Source organism: Streptopelia decaocto, assembly GCF_964273445.1.
Source record: "Streptopelia decaocto genome assembly, chromosome: 1".
In the NCBI taxonomy this organism is placed as follows: domain Eukaryota; kingdom Metazoa; phylum Chordata; class Aves; order Columbiformes; family Columbidae; genus Streptopelia; species Streptopelia decaocto.
In genome coordinates, this window is record NC_138663.1 from 116,941,508 (window position 1) to 116,960,291 (window position 18,784).

General features: G+C 49.2%; 1 protein-coding gene across 1 annotated transcript in view; it reads left to right on the plus strand.

The window, feature by feature from the left end:
* LOC309453113 (cystathionine beta-synthase-like) overlaps positions 1 to 17,311 on the plus strand; it is a gene marked incomplete at its 5' end in the record, with an annotated part of 31,397 nt that extends 14,086 nt beyond the window's left edge. Inside the window, 13 exons of the mRNA XM_082076313.1 lie at positions 1,035 to 1,169; positions 2,564 to 2,643; positions 3,900 to 4,031; positions 5,288 to 5,357; positions 6,642 to 6,733; positions 7,831 to 7,956; positions 8,999 to 9,083; positions 10,705 to 10,810; positions 11,660 to 11,731; positions 12,979 to 13,113; positions 13,666 to 13,774; positions 14,523 to 14,607; positions 17,150 to 17,311. Coding sequence (XP_081932439.1) covers positions 1,035 to 1,169; positions 2,564 to 2,643; positions 3,900 to 4,031; positions 5,288 to 5,357; positions 6,642 to 6,733; positions 7,831 to 7,956; positions 8,999 to 9,083; positions 10,705 to 10,810; positions 11,660 to 11,731; positions 12,979 to 13,113; positions 13,666 to 13,774; positions 14,523 to 14,607; positions 17,150 to 17,244 — 1,322 coding nt within the window. The 3' untranslated portion in view covers positions 17,245 to 17,311. The remainder of the gene's footprint in view (positions 1 to 1,034; positions 1,170 to 2,563; positions 2,644 to 3,899; positions 4,032 to 5,287; positions 5,358 to 6,641; positions 6,734 to 7,830; positions 7,957 to 8,998; positions 9,084 to 10,704; positions 10,811 to 11,659; positions 11,732 to 12,978; positions 13,114 to 13,665; positions 13,775 to 14,522; positions 14,608 to 17,149) is intronic.
* Positions 17,312 to 18,784: the final 1,473 nt, after the last annotated feature.

Below are 18,784 nucleotides of genomic sequence, written 5' to 3' on the forward strand. Positions count from 1 at the left end.
GCAGAGCAGCTGCACAGTGCTCTCTGAGCTGCAGGTCAGCACAGAGCCTCTTACCAAGCAAACACAGGAATGCCGGCAGCAGTTCTGTGTCAAGGAAGCAGTTGTGGTTGGACACAATAACCTTGTAATCTTTCTACCACCAGGGATCTCTGAGTAGCTGGTAGTTTTGCATTGTAGAATGTAATGATGAGCACAAGATTTTCTTCCCCGTTGCTCTGGCTGCTCAGGTATCATCGAGTTGATTGTCAGCCTGAAGTAGCTGTCTCTGCTGGGATGAAGTGAGTGACACCCCCACAGTACCCATTTCTCCCTGTTGTTCCTAAAACAGAGCTTCGTATCATCAGTTAAGATGTATATGCTCATCAAAACCTTGGTATGAAGAGTGCTCCCCAAGCACTAGCTGTGGGGGGGCCTGATTAGGAACAGTTTGAGCGAGCCTTGAAAAGTCTCTGTTACTTGGGTCTTGGTAGCTCAGCTAAGAAAGCATAATTTTGGCTGGCACTTGAAAGTGCCCTTTCTATTGTTTGTTTTTCTTTACGGCACCACATTCAGGACTACAGATCATCCCTACAGAAGGGTGCCTTTTTAGATACCTGTTGATAACCGTTAGGGCCCAGGAAAGACCATAAGACTTTGCTGTCAACTCTGACAGTGCCTTGCTCAGAGAAAAGTCCTCAAGGCATGGCAGCAAGGTACATCGTACTGGTGTGGGACCTTCCCCCTAGCAACCACTGTACGTCCTGTTGATTTTAAACCCAACTTGGACTTAACAGGCCTGCCCGCTGCCTTCAGGGTGCTTCAGGTAGACGAAACATGGGGGAAAGATGGACTATGGGCAGGTACACTTGTGAGTAATCCCATGACAAGCTGTGGCACTCTGTAAGCAGACAGTGGATGTGCTTCCCTCCAGCAAAAGACCCTCCTGCAGGGGAGGAATGGGTGTCCTCAAAGACCACAGTGAGGGCTGGGGGAGCAGGGAGCTGATGTTCCCAGCTGCAGCTGGTCAATGACAGAGCCTCATCTTTCATTTCCAGTGGCAAAATGCGAGTACTTCAATGCGGGGGGCAGTGTGAAGGACCGCATGAGCCTGAGGATGGTGGAAGATGCGGAGAGAGCCGGGATTATAAAACCGGGAGACACACTGATTGAAGCCACTTCAGGAAACACAGGTAGGAAAGGCAGGGATGCTCTCTTCACCGGGGTACCGCGCAGGGTGGTATCTCTGATGTGCTGCAAGAGGGCTAGGGATCTCAGGAGCTCTTGCACTGCCAATTACAAGGTCAGCTTGAGGCTCCATGGCTCTGGCTCCATCCTCCCCTTGGCTCCCCTCCCGGTGGCTGCAGGCGGCCCGGGGTGCTGAGATGCCTCATGGCTGAAATTCCTGAGGGCCTGTGAAGGTCCTGTGCCTGTGCCAGGTTACCTTGCAGCAAGGTAAACAGCCTCGGGAGCTGGAGAAGCTGGGGCAACCCCAGGCGTTTTCAGGCTGGGAAGCTCTTGGATATTCAGAGGTTTCCAGAGAGGGCTTCCCTGACAGGCTGGAAGATAAATAATCTGGTTTTTTTCCTGGTCACTGTCATCATGTTCAGGCACTAGATTATGGTGGAGTACAAGACGAAGGAGCACAACAGAGGAGCGTCCCCTTTCTTTTGCAGCCTGCACAGGACCATTGGTGCAAGTTTCCACAACTCCTTGCTGGTCCATGCAACAGTGTCCCCACCATGTCAGGGATGTGTGTGTGCACAGTGTGCTTTCCTGAGAGAAGGCAAGGTGGAGGCTGTAGAGACAGAGCTGAGGCTGTGTCTTTCACTGTGCTCCCTGCCTCCCCCTCACTAGCCATGGAAAATGGGGCTCATATCCAGGAATTTTTCTCTGTACCTGCCTGTTTGCTACAGGCACCCCAGAGCCAGCTGCTCTTTCCCCAGACATGGGGCTGAGGGGACCTGTGTGACCCTGGTACTGTTCCCCTGGGGGACTGCACTGCCTTCCTGCTCTCTGGGGGGTCACCATGCTCCCTGCAGCAAACCCCAGTGCCCTCTTGCAGGAACACACTGCTCCTACCTTGCCTTCCCCCTCTGGCTGGGGAGCAGCTGGCTCCATCCATCACCCCCAGTGAAATTGGAGCAGAGGTCCCCGTTGCCCACAGGGTGACATGTGCAGCTCCATGTGTCCCCTCCCAACTGAGAGCATTTGAGGGGGAGGGGAAGGCACTCCTGAAGGCAAAATCTCTCTCTTGTGTTTCGGAAAACAAAGGAGGAGGCCTGAGCCTCGGTGAGGGAAGGAAAGTGGTGCCCAGCCTTGCTGTTTGCTCGGTGTCATGCTAATAGACTCTTGCAAGCAAGAGGGATGCTACAGCTCGGCTCGTCTGATAGCACATCCTTCTGTTCTCCCTGGCACTCCTGGCACATGCCAAGAGGCTCACAGAGGATGCCCTCACCTGTGGGTCGTTCGTGAACATTTATAGGTTATGCTCACCATCGGAAAGAGTACTATAGGAAGCAATATACATCAGTCAGCTTTGTCAAATGCTGTTGTCGACCAATTCCCTTTCCTCCCCACCAACCAGGAATTGGGCTGGCACTGGTGGCTGCAGTGAAAGGTTACCGCTGCATCACTGTCTTGCCGGAGAAAATCAGCATGGAAAAGGTCAGAGCTCTGTATGGTATTACCCCGCAGCTGGGGAACATCTCCTTCCCTGTCTCTCTCTGCCTCTCCCTTTCTAGAGATAGAATGCCCTCTCTTTTAAAGGGTAACAAGCCTTGGTGCACACACTGACATAGCTTTGTAGTTATTAAGATTTCATCTAGATGAAAAAAAAAAAAATGCTGTGATGGCCTGGCTGATCATCTAGTGTCAGCAGTGCAGTTGGGGTCACACATTAGCTAAACATGGTGTGTGACTGCAGAGAAATACAGCAATATTTGCTGTCTGCAAGGGCAAGAGCCGGATGGAGCAGAGGAGAGGGAGGCAGGGCGCTGGGACTTGGCTGCCAGTCCTGCTAACTCCCCCTCTGATGTCTGATGTGTCACTTGGTCTCTCTGTGTCTCTACAGTTTTCTTTAACCTAGAGACACTTATGGTTATCTGAGCCTGCTTTCTTGCATGGCAGTTAAATTATTTGCATGAGAGCTGATGATCAGGTGAAACTGCTGCCCTGGAGATGGCAGAAACCATTGCATCGGGGAGCCAAAAGTCTGGCAACTGCTCAGCTGAATGCGTGCCAGTGAAGGCAGACCCGGACCCTGACTTGGCTAAAAGCTGAGCCCTTCTCCAAGTCACTACCCTCATTTCAACCTAAATCTCACTTAAGCTCAGTCTGGATCAGGTGCCACCTCCAGCTGCCATAGGCTTTACCTCCAGGTGCCCTGACACTCACCCACCCTTCTCTTTTGATCACCTCTTCTCCCGACAGCCACATCTCTCTGTGAATTAATACCCTTGGGCTGATTTGTAGTTGCTCTTTCCCCATTCTTTGTGAGGGAAGAGAAGGGACAAAGACAGCTGGGGCAAAGACAGCTTTAAGACCTCTTTGCATGCAGGGGCTCAGACCACACCACCCAGGAGATGCTGCTCCCTTACCTGGTTCCCTCTGCCCCTTTCCCCAGGCACCAAGGAGCACCACAGTGTTACCTACCTCTGCTGTGCCCCCCTCCTGCCCCACAAGTAGGACAGGGCACAAGGCCAGGCTTGAATACCTCTGCCAGTTTCAGGCAGAAGTTCCTGGGTGCCAGGAGGATGTCAGAGATAGTATAACTGAGAATTGGACATTGTGTCTCCAAATGCTAAATGTCTCCCATGTGCAAAGCTCTTCTGGCATCTGAGGCTGCCATGAGTCTGCAGGTTCAGATTACCAGCAGTACGTGGGATCACTTGCGTTAACATCTACTCTCTTCCCTCCCAAAGATCGATATTCTGAAGGCTCTGGGTGTTCAGATTGTGAGGACCCCATGTGCGCGCTTTGATGCCCCAGAGTCTAACATTCGTGTTGCCTGGAAGTTGAAAAGTGAAATCCCAAACTCTCACATCCTGGACCAGGTAAAAACCATTCCTTCCCTGACTCTCTTTCGAAACACAGTTTATAGTGTGTGCTCCAAGTGTGCTTGTGTTTGGGGGCTTGATTTGAACCAGCAACAGAGGCAGATTTCATCAGCATTTTATGGTATTTGAAATTGAATCGCTCCTCTGTAAAGCACAGTGTGACAGAAACACAATAAGGGACACTTCCAAACTTGTAATACTTCTGCCAAAGCCTGGATGTGGGCGAGGCTGGGTTTTCTTGCACACTTCAAAGGCTCCTCAAACTGCTTCAGATTTAACTTTGACCTAAAAAAAAAACCCTACTTTTTATGCCTGGCTAGCAGTCTCTGTTCTGCTTAAAAAATGAGCCTCATGCTCTGGAGGGCAAGCACCAGTGATTCACACCAGCAGTTCCTGCAGCACTGGGACTGTACAGGAGGGCACTTCTCCCTCCGGTCTGACCCTGCTGCAGGAGCATCCCTATAATGAGTAGGGAGCCCCCAAAGTGCAGAAAAGTCAGTGAAGTCCACTCCTTTAAAGAAAAAGGGAGCTCAATATCTGAATACGTTTTTCAGAAGCAGGCTGCTCTACGGGTGTGAACATGGGGCGCACACATTTCAGTGCTGTACTTGTGTCCCACCTGTAGTAAATCCCTCGGTACACGCAGGGCAACTACTCTGGCCCACAGTTCCCAGCCACCTAACTTGCTGCACTGCCAGCCACAAATGCCCCTAAATGACAAAACAGTTCTCAAAATGATACTTGAAAGAAGTTTTCTAATTTTTTTTTAGGAGGGATTTTTTTTTTCCTGAGCTTTTAGGAGTACCGTGGGTCTGTGTTTTCAGTTTTTTCAGGGCAACAGAAAAAGCTAAAAATGCTTCTACTTAAGCAACAGATAAAATACTCAGGAGCTCTCTTGCTTCCAGCAGCTAGCGCTTTAACAAAACCACCAGATCTCACAAAGCCTGGCAATGTGGCATATGGGACAGCCCCACCACTCCCTAACTAATAGTCACCGACTGCCAAAGAGTGAGTGGTTTTGGGCACACTTAGTCTTCCAATGTGGACAAATCCTTAGAAACCTGTCCCAAAGTGACAACCAGGAGGAATACTTGTGACCTGGCCTGGCCAGGTTGCAGTCTACCTCTTGCCAAGGAGGGGGGGAGGGGAACGTTTGCATGCTTTGGGTAAAGCTCATCAGGAGCTATTGCTAGTTTGGTATCTGACCTGTGCTTCAGACAGTAACTCACGCTGTTCTCTGTTGTAATAAACAGTACCGAAATCCAAGCAACCCCCTGGCTCATTACGACACCACAGCTGAGGAGATCCTGGAGCAGTGTGAAGGTACTGTCTGCGCTGCTGTTTCTATGTGCTGAGGATGTGCAGAGGGCTATAGCCCTCTCTGAGAGACTTGGTTTACACCATTTATTGTTCTAAATGTCTAGAAATGGCCAAAAGGTTCTCTGTAGTTGAAGGCACCCTTGATAATACTGATACGCAGACTGTGGCAGCTTCACATAATCCACTCCAGATCCACCTGAGCCTGCAAGACTTCCCTGCTACAGCCTCCCATTTCAAAAGCCTGAAGGAGGAGACCAGAGGCTTAACAAATTCAGGCTGTACCCAAGGAAGAAGAACTCATTTCTCAGAGGCTACAACATCTCTGTGACCTGTTAGCTGACAACACAAAATGGCCCAAGAGGCCTCACTGAGGAATATAAGTCCATCAGGGCATGACAGGCTGCATCTGATCTAGCACACTCATTTGCAAATCAAAATAGACTGAAACTTCACAGACTAATGACATTTGATGTGGCAGCTAGGGGAGTTTAAAGGACTGTCCCAGTCCATGTCTGTGCAGATAGAAGTGAAATTTATTGACAGTACTGGGAGGACTGCGAAATGTAAACAGGACTCAAGGGCTGTAGCTGGAGAGAAGTTATCGTAACAGTGAAGCAGCTTGGTAGCAACAGGAACAAGAAAGCCCCAGCCTTCCCTCCACTACAATACTTGGATTTGTTCCTACTGGCTGCCAGCAGTGAATTGCAAGTTTCCTTTTCCCAATGTAGCTCTCTCAAGCTCTCTCAAACTTTCCCAACATCTCTCTCAAGGCCTGACTCTGATTCTGCTCCTACCAGTCCTAATTCAGGATAATATGACTGATGCCAGTGGTGCTATATCTAACTGACACAGGTGCCATGGCAGAGCTCTGCCATCTCTCCGCTGTGGATGCTAACGCTAGCTGAAAATTTGTGCCTGTCATTGACATGTGCTGCTACTCATGTGCATGCTTTGCTTCATCGTGGTTTGGTTTGAAAGTGCTGAGATCCTCCCTCCCGCTTAAGCCACTAGATGCCAAAGATGCAGGAATCATGGACACCAGTGGGAGATCTGGATGTCACCTTCAGCTCCCTGTGCTGAGGCAATATTAGCTGTGCTCAGATCCTGCAAGCTTATCTAAGCTTCTCAGCAGGACCACACTTTGGCCACCAGCATGACTTATGACTACACAGGGTTGTAGCAGCTGCAGGGCACAGGATCTGTCTCTGCGCAGGGCCCTGAATAAAGGGGAGACTGTGCTGGGGCCATGCTGAGTCCCTGCACGCCTCTCTCTTCCCTAACCGACAGGCAAGGTCCACATGGTGGTGATTGGTTCTGGCACAGGAGGCACCATCACTGGTGTTGCCAGGAAGCTGAAGGAGAAGTGCCCGGAGTGCAAGGTAAGCTGGGAGGCAGGGCTACGCGCTGGGAGTTCTGCCCCGCTTGGGTTTTCCTGCCTGTGCTTTTGATCAAGCCTAACCCCATGGCTCACCTGAACTGGCACTTGTTGTCTCCACTTATTTGTTTTTTTCACAGCAAGCCTGGTTTTTGGTGGAAGCAATTTGATGTTGTGCGCAGCTTGACTTAGATCCACCTCAGTGCCTTAGAAGTCACAGGCTCCACAGCCCCATTACTAATCTCACCCTGCCCTTTGCAGGACAGTCAGATGTCCCCTGCAGAAGCGGCTGGCCCAGCTGACAGCATTACTGCTTCTGCTCATGGTTAACCTGGCTGCTGAAAGTTCCTGCTCTGGCACCTCTGTGAGAGGCACAGACTGTGCATGTGCTTCTCATCTGCCCCTGCAAAAGACTCTGTGCTGTCTGGTTGACATCAGTCATAGGTGCTCATTCTGCAGAATCTGTGCTTCAAGGCAGACGGGAGGCTTGTGCGCAATCCCTGGTCCACTAGAAGCAAATTGACGTGGTGTAGACCCAGCCACAGGGGAGCCTGGGCAGGAGATAACCTCACTGACTGCTTGAAGCTGCATGTGGAGCAGTGTCACCATCCCTTCGCAAGCCAAATGCTGAGGGAGGCAACCTCAGCCTTTACACTGAGCTATAAGCAGCCAGGGAGGTGCCACTGTCAGCCAGCACACCTATATGCAGAATGGATGTTTGTGGCCATGGGTTTCCCCAGGTCTGGGCTAGCTGCCTGGCTTTGCACTGGGGCAGATTAAGGAGCACTCACACTATCCTAAGAGTTGAGCTTTGGAAGCAGCAGGCTCTGCCAAAGGGGTTAAAAGAAACACCTTGAGAGTGATAATATTTTAAGCTGCCAGTCACTTCTGCAGCAGCTGAACTCTACCTAGGATGTTCTTAAAAAGCCAGTGGGGAACAAGACCCTTCTGTCCTGGAAGATCTCCATGCTGCCAGTGGATAGGAATATGAATATAATGGGAAGGAAAACATTGTGGTTAAGGGCATGAGTAATGTCTTCCTTTGAGCTGTGTGGTTGACAATTTCTGAATTCCTCTTGTGTCCTCTTCCTTCACTCGAAGATCATTGGTGTAGATCCTGATGGCTCCATCGTTGCTCTGCCCAGTGAGTTGAACAGGACGAACACGACAAACATCGAGGTGGAGGGCATTGGGCACGACTTTATCCCTACTGTCCTTGACAGATCAGTAAGTGGCTGTGTGATAAGAGGCCCCCATTTGATCTCTGGCTTTGCATCCAAGCTGATCCCAAGTCCAGAGGTAGCCAGCTCTGGCACCTGGCCGTGGCTCATCCCTAAGGCTACTTGTGTGCCTTCCCAGTGCAAAACAAGATGTTGTGTGCGAACTGAGGCCTCAGCCCTAAAGCATCTCTCTGAGTAAAACTGACTATAACTGACCTACGAGGAAAGGTCAATCACAGTGGCAAACGAGGAATATGCCACCGTATCAGCCACTTCAGCTCAGCCTCACCGATATTCAGAGCATACCTCTTGTGTTATGATCACATAGAAGAGGTCAGTCTGAGGCTGCTCTTCATCACGTTAGTGCTTCCTGAGCCTTTGCTGTTGTAAGCACCACATGCACACAGCAGAAACCCTGCACCATTTATGGGCTGGAAGACAAGATCTAAGCCATGTGAGACAATAGATCGTGAATGTTGTACAGCTTCTTGTCAAGTTTCTTTTCATTCTATCAGTTGCCACTAGGCACAGGGATTTAAAGCCCTGACTCAAGCTGCCTGTGCTTCCCTGGCCTCATTCTTAGAAAGGTCCCCCACAACCACAGACCCCAGATTCTTTCTATTTTCTGATGTTGTGTAAACAACATCTCTGCTATTGGTGCATGGCTTTAGAGCTGTGACATGTAATGACCCAACACTCTTTTTGTAGTTGGATCTGATTTTGCCTGGTAAAATCTGGACCATTAGTGTAGCCTAGCCCAGGACATCATGCACACCACTCCCTCTTCTGCATCCTAACTCTGGGCCTGTCAGACGTTCCCAGCTCTCCAAGGAAAGGGTGCTGGCTGGAAAGGCTGGCGGGGGTGCCTGCAAGCAATGTCATGCCCTCTGAACCAAGGATGCCTTGACAAATGCACTTGCTTTCAACAAGTGTGGAAAGCAACTCAAAGCTGCCAGATGTTGTAGGTGTCAATACCATGGCATGCCTCAGAGGGTCGGCACAGCCTGAAATAACACTGCCAAGACCCAACCTTCTTGCTTTCTCTTCAGGTGGTTGATCAGTGGTATAAATGCAACGACAGAGACTCGTTCCTCATGTCTCGCAGGCTGATCAGAGATGAGGGATTATTGTGTGGTAAGCATCAATGACAACAATTGATTCTCTTAACAAACTTTACGAACACCACCCTTTTGAGACCAAACAGCTTTGGGGTAGGTGCTCTCTGCATTTTGTATCTGCTGTAGGTTAAAGGTCTGAGTGGCCGGACCCTGAGCTAGGTTGCTGTAGACTTCAGACGTGTGGCAGTGAGTCCATGGTCTGGGATCTGACTCATGGGCCGCAATAATTATAGAAGCAATAACTCTCCTCTTACTGAAGCACTGTTGCGCATGGAACTGGATCTTCAGGCCCATCTCTGTGTGGTGTAGTGTTACCCACTCTGAAGAGAGGATTAATGGGACTTGGGGCAGGACAGGTGGGCTAAAACTGTCGCTCCACTAACAGCTCTGTAAGGCTGCACTCTGTCATTGAACAGTTGCCACACTAGAGGTGCCAGGTTTGGACCAGGAAAGTTTGAAAATAAAGAAAGTGTAAGATGTTCTTACTGAGTATTTCTTCCTGTGCCAACAAGCTGTAAGTGATCCCACTGGCTTTCCAAAATGAACAGGTGCCCTCAGAGGGACCCTGCCTGTAACCTAACAGCCTCAATACAGCATCAGCCTTTTTTCAACTTTTCCTGCCACTGAGCAGGTAGCTATATATTTGCTTCCAGGACCAGACAATTTGCAGGCTTGTAGTTACAGCTGATAAAAGTCCTGCCTGCTCACATCCAGGGAGTTTTGAAAAACTTCAGGCCATTAGTAATGAAACACATGAATGTTGATTTAACCTAGCAGGCACAGAGTCATTGTGTTTCAACAGAAACCACTTGCTGAACTTAACTATAATTTGTGAATAGTTTAATGTTCTCTGAACTGCATTTTTCAGGGCTGTTCCTCATTTGTTTGAAAAATGTGACCCAGTGCTAATTAGCCTGCTGTAAAATACGTGCTGCCTTGAATGCAGTGTGTAATTGGCACACAGTGGAATGTGTTTGACTTCTAGTACTCAAACTACCAGTGGAAGAATTGCCTCCGTAAAGCATGGACCTGCTTTCCCTACGTGCTGCAAACCACATGCGTGCACACAGACACAGGGAGTGTTTAAGTCTTCTCATCACGTTGGCCTGGTATTCCAAGCATGAATGTAATGTTTATGGTTTTTTCAGCCTTTACAATGCATTTAAAGCCAATTTTTGATTGCCAAATATGTCAGGAAGAAGCTCTAGATTTGGCATGGTCTTCTCCTCACCCAAATGAAGGTTATGGCATGGGCAGCAGTGGTATGAATGTCCCCATATTGAATCTTTCAGCCCTTGGACTGCCCACAGAATCATCACAAGAAGTGTTTCGTGAAGTTCCTAAGGTGACTCTTATGCTGCCTCAAAAGCCCATGGCCAAGAGCCACCGTATGAACACATCCCTTCTGTCCCTTGCCTCTTCTCAACCCTAAACCCTACAAGGCTGTGGGGCCGATTGTCCTCCCACTCCTAGCATCTTGAGCTGCCCTGGTGTACAAGGTGCCACCTCTGCTACTGCTTTGCCTGGGTGCCACCATGCTATTAGCTGGGGCAGTGCTGTGCCCCTCACACTGGGACTGTGGCCCTGCTCCCTGGGCAGCCCCAGCTCTTATCTCTCTCTTCTTGGTACCCATCCAGGCGGCAGCTCGGGTAGTGCCATGTCCGTCGCTGTGCGGGCTGCCAAGGACCTGAAGGAAGGTCAGCGCTGCGTCGTCATCCTGCCCGACTCCGTCAGGAACTACATGTGAGTTTCTGGCTTCCTCCCCTGCTTTCCAGTGTTGGGGTGGGAGCTCCCACAGCGGCCTCCCACACTTTCTGCATATGGCCTGGGCTGGGGCCATAGGGCCCCTCAGTGACATGAGCTTAGCACTGCTGAGCCCAGGTGGTGTGGGCTGCTGGAGAACCACCCCAATAATTCAGGCCAGACATGAGGAAGAAATTTTTCACCATGAGGGTGGTGAAACACTGGCCCAGGTTGCCCAGAGTGGTGGTAGATGCCCCATCCCTGGAGACATTCCAGGCCAGGCTGGATGGGGCTCTGAGCAACCTGATCTAGTTGAAGATGTCCCTGCTTATGGGAGGGGGTTGGACTAGATGAGCTTTGAAGGTCCCTTCTAACCCAAACTATTCTATAAATTTATGGTTCTATGATTCTAGCTCTGATAGCACGGCACTTGGAGTGAGCCCAGAGCTGGGAGTCTCCCCGGAGCAGCTCACAGGAAACAAACAAACAAACCAACCCACAATAAAATGCACAACATGGAGAAATAGCATACTACCCCATGGCAAGCACGAGGAACTGGGTGTTGGGAGACTTCGGTTTTATTTCCTCTTGTCACTGACTTACTGCACGGAGCAGGAATCAGTCAAGCTATAGTTTTTGAACTTGCATGCCTAAAGTTAGGAAGATAAATAGCTGACGTGCTTCTAAGAGTTACTGAGCACCTACAGCTCCTGTTGACCTTAAAAGGCGCTAAGAGCAGCCAGCTGCAAAAATCATGGGAGCCCCGGGGCAGTGTTGCAGTCTAATGCATGAAACAAAGCACGACTTCTTCTGGAAGGCTCAGACTTGCTCTTTGTTGGTGATTTCTAGGTCCAAATTTTTGAATGATAATTGGATGACAAAAAACGGTTTCCTAAATGAGGTCCAGGAGCACAAGCCTTGGTAAGACAACTTCTTTGGTATAAGCTGTGATAAGGGAATCAGCTTTCTGAGTCTGTAAATTATTATCTTCAAAGAAAAATGTAATCTTTTAGTATTTAGAAAAAATGCACTGAAGTCCCGATGCCTCTGGGGACTCCCTTCTTTTGAGTAGTCAGATATCCGAGTTCTCCAGTCAAAGTCTGTAAAGGAGCCACTTCTGTCCTGAAGTTGCTGAACTACTCCCATGTGACAATCATTGTCCAGGCCACCTAAACCCTGCCGAGCAGAACAGCTGTGGTGGACATCTAGCCCCATGCAAAACCTTCTCTCTTTACTCTACAACTGATGTTCAAAGGAACATCGGGCCAGAGGGGAGATTGGTCCCTCCTGTAGCAAGCACTCTTTCAAACGGCTCTCGAGGTCTTTTCAGGCAGGGAACAGTTCATTTTCATTTTCCAGAGCTGTGGGACAGAAAAGATTACCAACTCAGCACACCCTGGGGAAAGAGTCCCCTCAAGTCATGGAATCACAGACAAACTGCTGGTGCCAGTTGATATGTGGCTGGGCAAAAGCTGGTTGTTTAGAAAGCATCTAGTCCCACATTAAAGAGCAGGCCTTATTGATGTCACCTGCTCCTTTGGGTTACTATAACCAAAGATTATTGAAAAATATTTCTTAAAAACTTAATACATTTCAAAGGCCTCTCATGCCTAGTTAGAATTGCTATTGGCCCTTCCGGCCTCTATCATTGCCTGGCCTTTTCTGCAAAGACAAATGTCTGAGCTGAGTTGGGAGCTGCTTGTGGTCCCCAGCAAAGAAGCATGGCTTGTCCCTCATGAGTCACATGAACATCTCTGCCAGGCTCTCTCCTGGAGAAGCTGCAAATGCTGCATTTTGAGGACCAAGGATGCAAACTAAAGAAATGAAACTGACAGGCCTCTTCCACTCATGAGTTTGAAGTGAATGCCTCAGTAGCTTCCTTGGATTCAGGACAGCTCAGCAACTTGCTGACTGCTCGCCTCAGCCGTGCCTCTGACTCTGAAGTTGTATGAACACTGGGTGTGGGGAAAGCTTGGCTTCAACAAGACCTGGTCATGGTGGAGTTGTAGTGTTACTGCTTTTGGGGACAGGAGTGGGGTGAGCTTTGCAGGCAGACAGAATATCTCTGCGTGGGTGGTCTCACCTCTACCGGCCTTGCCTCCCTGAACAAGGCTCACGGCTGCGCAGCAGAGGGTAACAGCTTGGTACTGCCATTTGTCTTCCAACAGGTGGTGGAACATCAAGGTGCAGAAACTGAATCTCTCAGCCCCTCTCATTCTCCTCCCAGAAGTCAGCTGTCAAAAGGCAATTGAGATCCTCCAGGAGAAGGAATATGACCAAGCTCCTGTTGTTGCTGAATCAGGGTAACTATTTTTACTCATTACTGAGATGGCCATTCCCACGGGAAGAACAGCCATGATGAAGCTAAAGAGAAACCTGCATTTACTTATCCAGTGACGGGGCTCTTGTGTTGGATTTTGTGATGCATATTTTTAAAATATTATCATCTGCCTCCTTGTGAAGATTAATCAAGAAAGCTCCCTATAAGTGAGCTAGTTAAGGTCAATGCCAAATCCAGTACCTACTGGATTCAGCAGGTGTTGATTCAGTGCACAAGCAAGGGGAGGTCAGAGGAGAGGTAAGGGCTGGGTGGGAAACCCACTCAGATAAGCAACTGGAGAGCCCACAGGATTTACTTTTTGCAGCTGCTGGGTCTTGGACTGCAATAGAAGACTTTAACTGCTGTTAAACCAACAGCTTGGTGAGGACAAGGATCTTGTCCTGCTCAGATGAGCAAAAATCTGATGGCAGCAGCAATTTAGTCACTGACTTCAAGGGGAGCAGTTCAGCCTCTACATTAAATGTGTGCCTTACCTCAGGTCTGACCTTTTGGAAAACTCCCTGTTCCCTTGCAGACTTATTTTGGGAATGGTGACCCTGAGCAACACCCTCACCTCGGTGCTGAGTGGAAACGCACAGTTCTCAGACCCTGTTACGAAGGTCATCTATGACCAGTTCTCAAAGGTACCACTAAGGCTGTAACTGGTGTCAACTGCTTTTTGGGGACAGAGAAGGGGGAAGAGTTGCACCATGACCCTGAGATGTGAGAGGAGCTAGGAGAAAAGACAGAAAGGTGAAGGTAGAGAGAGATGGGGAAGGCAACGGGGATGTCATGGAGATGAGAGTAAGGACGGGCACCTGCAAAAATGTTGCCAGGCCTGTGGGGTTCAGACGTGGAAGCTTTCACATCAGGGGCAAAGCGTGTGAATGTCCACTCCCTTTCTGACATTGCCAGAGGATTTCATCCAGCCAGGGATCGTCCCCCTCTGAAAGCACAGCCCAGACATTCCCAGGGCTCAGCAGGGCTGGGGCAAGAGGCCCAGGCTCTGATGGGACACAGGGCAGGTCCTGTGGGTGTGCAGGGGAGTGATGCCTGGTCAGATGGCCATCAGCCGTCCAGAGATGGAGTGAGGTAAATGGATGGTGTTTTAGGGGAGTGGGAGCCATTACCCCATGCTGGTCCATGGAGGCCCTTTGGGCTGGGAGGAAACAGCGCTGTAATTCAACTACAGCAAAGGCAGGTTTGCAGGTTGCCTGCATCCCCTCCCATCTCTCCAGAACAGTGTGGGTGGGTGAGGTGTGTCTGATCCTGGTCCAGCTGGCTGCCACCCTGTGAATTCAGGGCTACAGACAGAGACAGGAGTCAGGATCCCTGATGCTGTCCTTTCAATATGAAGTGAAATGTAGAATGGCTTTTTTTTGTCCTTTTTAGATTGGCCTGGAGGACAACCTTGGGAAGCTTTCCTGCATCCTGGAAAATGACCATTTTGCTATTGTTGTATATGAGCAAATCCACTGTAGGTATCTGCAGAAGCAATGTACAGGCTTTGCACAAATGTTTGAGAGGGGAGAGGGAAATTCTCAAGCTGCGCTTGCGCAGCTCCTCCACATGTGCAGCCCCTGAGCCTCTGCAGGAAGGATTTCTGCCCTGTGGCTCTGCAAAGCCCTGGAACTGCCAATTATTTGCCCATTTCCTTTCCTGACACCATAGGGTTGAGAGGGTGCAATCTTAACCGCAGGAGCCTGGGACCAGCACACTGCGGGGCGTGTGTCCTGCAGGAGCACTTCCCAGATCCTGGCCATGGGACCTACATTGTCCCCCTATGCAGGGGTGATGCTGAAGCACCCAACAGCTCCATACCCTCTTCTCATCTCACAGCTTTCCATGGAAACCCACTTTTGAGGTTGCAAAGGTATTTATTATTGGATCTCATTTAGTCCCCTCCTCTGACAGCTGCAGTGGACTGCAGGCAGCAGCTTGGAGCACAGTGCCTTTACTGTACAGATGTAGGTTCCGAACTCTAGTATTTGTTTAGTCTTTTAACCTTGCTGGTTGTGGGCAAGAGAGGAAACATGGGGGACATGAGGGATCTCCACAGATTCAGTATCCCAATGGCAAGGTCGAAAAGAGCTCTCTGGTACATTAGATAAATCTTAGATGGAATTCAGACATGTAGGTGTAAAGGCAAAAACTACACAGCCTGCATCCTACTGCTTAAAGACCTCATGCTGTCCATGACCAGAGGCTGTGCCATCTTCTCTCAGCACCACTGTTCTTGCTACCCTTGGAGATGCAGCCAAGAGATGTCCTCATGCCTGTGTGCCCCAGGGTGTCTTGGTAAATTGATATGCTAAGGGGCCTTGCATGCTGGGTGCTATCAGATACCTACCCTGGAGGTCCAGGGTGAGTCAAGAAAGCTGAAGATAACTGTGTGGGACTGCAGGCAAGCCCTGTGGTGGGGCATGTGAGTCAGGAGCCACAGTACACACTCGTGTGTGGCCTGGGACATCTGTGTATAAGCCATACCTGGATCACGGCTGGGCATAGGGGTGCTCTGCCAATTCAGAAGCACCATTAGACTAGTCCTATAAAGCAGCTGTACCAGGAACTTTGGTTTATTCTCAAAACACTGTACATCCACCCTCTCCTTGGTGAAGCAAATTGACTCACTAGAGTCATGTGCTGTAGGACCACATTAGGTTGCTGACACAACCATAGCAGCAGGGGTCACACCTTGTTGCTCCTCTGACCGAAACAGGAGTGGTGACAGATGCTGTTCTGCAAATCTGACCTAACGCAACTTTCCAGTACAATTATAACGTAAAACTTCTACAAGTACAAATTTGGCCTTATCTCGAGGGAGTTGCATTGTTTAAAGTGTTAGCAACATCAAAAAGCAGTCAGATGACCCATGTTTAGGTCTTCTAAATTAGATCCAAAGGGTGTGATTTTATGGGATTACACGCACATTGAACATGCAAAGCATTCTTGTGGTGCTCAGCATGTGATACTGCACTGTATCGACTCCCAGCAAAGGGCTGTTTGCTGAACTCAGGACCTCGAAACTGACTGTGCGCAAACATCCCAACCCCTCTGCTTGTACCTCCGTGGTCAGCCGCCGCATAGCCCCATCGATTCTAACGCTGGCTTGCAAGTCCAGCCATGTTCCCACAAAATGTTGCAAACAAAAGTCAGTAATTCAAAACTGCCTTTGATGCGCATTTCAAATTATCCCACCAAAAATAATGCTAGGCAGAATTTCCTCTTAGCTATGCTGACATATAATAACAGAAATCTAATTTGTATCACATTTTTTATATAAATTAAGTGGTATCTGCAAATTAAATGATACTCACCAAAAAATAACGGCCAGCTGTATGCAGTGCCTCTTGCTCTGGTTTTCAAACAACACCTGTTTTCTTTTCCAGAGCTGCTGTTTTAATGCTGTCATGGTTAACCCTTTATTTATTACTTTCTTCCCAGGCCTTCAGAGCATGCATTTTATCTTGTGTTTGGACTCTGGTGGCTAGTTCAGTTTTTATTTAAGAAAACATTTATCAGATACTTAAAGCAATTGCTGCAGTGCTGTTTTATTAATGGAAGTGTAAGACATTATGAGAACAGAGACTAAAGTGTGTCCTTGCTGCTCTTAAGGAGTGTCATTAGCTTGACTTGAAAAGTTTTGTGGTGATAGAAACAGGACTGGAACAGAAGTTTAGTAATAACAACTTGGAAATTAAGTTTCCTGCTCTGGTAAAGGGTTCATTATTTGCAGCGAAAACCTCCCTGACGTGATCCCAGGCTGAGGCTGCATCAGTCATTTCTGTTGAGGCAGAGCAGAGACAGCTGCTGTATCCATTAATGTTTTATTTTAATAAATGAATAGCAGCCTCTGCAAAGCTGGGGGTGAGGAGGGTGCTTGTTTGCTTGTTTTTATGTGGCTTTTTGTTTCATTTTGGTTTTGGTTTGGTTTTAGGTTTTTTGTTTGTTTTTGGTTGTTTGGTGGTTGTTTTTTATTTGTTTTTGTTTCACTAAACTGGTATTTTCTGTGCTCACAGTCAATGGAAATGGCAGTTCCTTCACGAAGCAGATGGTGTTTGGTGTGGTCACAGCGATGGACCTCCTCACCTTCATCAGCCGAAACGAGAAGTAGCAGAGCATCTTGGCTGCACCCCACTCTGCTCCTCTGGCAGGGCCAGGCATGCCGCCCCAAGCCTGAGACACCCAGCTGAGGGTGCTTGCTGGTCTCATGCAGCTGATTGTTTCTCAAAATGACTAGGTGAAAATTGTAATGTAATAACTATTTGTCTGCTAAATGCCACCCAGAATGTCACTAAAGAGAAGATAACTAAAGAAATTGCCGTGTGTTGTTGCATGGAACGTCCCAGTGCAGGAGAGGTAACACAGGGGGAGGGTGGGGGTGGGAAAGGGATGATTGAACTTTACTTAAAAGGGACTTATAAGAAAGATGGGGACAGACTTTTTAGCAGGGCCTGTTGCGATAGGACAAGGGGAATAATTTTAAACTGAAGGAGGGGAGATTCAGGCCAGACATGGGGAAGAAATTTTTTACAATGAGTGTGGCGAAACACTGGCCCAGGTTGCCCAGAGAGGTGGCAGATGCCCCATCCCTGGAGACATTCCAGGCCAGGCTGGACGGGGCTCTGAGCAACCTGATCTAGTTGAAGATGTTCCTGCTCATGGCAGGGGCGTTGGACTAGATGACCTTTGAAGGTCCTTTCCAACTCAAACCACTCCATGATTCTATGGTTGTTATCACCCAGATTTTAGCAGGTGGGGGGGGTTTGGTGTGTTTTCCAGCAGTAGGTACTGATGCACTGCTAGTGTTGCAGCTGCTGCAAATCACCCTGGTCCCACTGGGGCTGGACCCACATCTCCACCACCAGAGAACCAGGGCTGGGGCAAGCCACATCATGGCTGCACTCTCCTGCCCCTCTCCAACCCCCATGAGGAGGGCTGCAGGCACCCCTGGGAGACCCTCCTTCTCCTCTCCCCCACAGTTCTGTTTGCAGGCCATGGAGGGCCCCAGAGGAGTGATGAGGAGGGGGGAACCAGTGGGATGTGGCACCTCAGTATGTGAAAGGTGAGGAACTGGACAGGAGAGATGAGAAGGGACAGTCAAGGGCTGTGAGAGGCAGGGAGGATGAGGTGCTGGGCGGGTAGGGAATGGTCACTCCTGTAGCAGCAACTGGCCTTTGGAAAGCTCTTTCCTCACATCTGGGGGAGCCGGTGGCACCGGTTGTCTCGGGCACTGTCCCACAGGACGTGGCAGTGAACAGAGCCCATTCAAGATGACTCATTCTCATGCTACAGTATCTGAGAGAGGGGATACGGCTGCATCCCTGTGTCCTGTAACACTTATCTCACGAACATGCATCCTGAGAGCTCGTTATCAAGGGGCAGAGGCAAAGGAGAGGTTGATCTTAAGGTTGCTGTCTGAATGTTGTGTTCCGAGAACTGATAATGAAGATCAGAAGAGCCATTTGCCACGGGTGAAAAAAACCACAAATGAAAGCAAATACGAAAGGAGGGCTGTGATACCAAACTAAGAACCAATGAAACCTGGTTTGGGGGAATTGCTCTCAAAAGACACTAAGAAGTTTGCAGTCTTTCCATATGTCTCGGCAACTGCCCTAAGGGACAACAAACAATTCTGATCTTGGGTTGCTGCT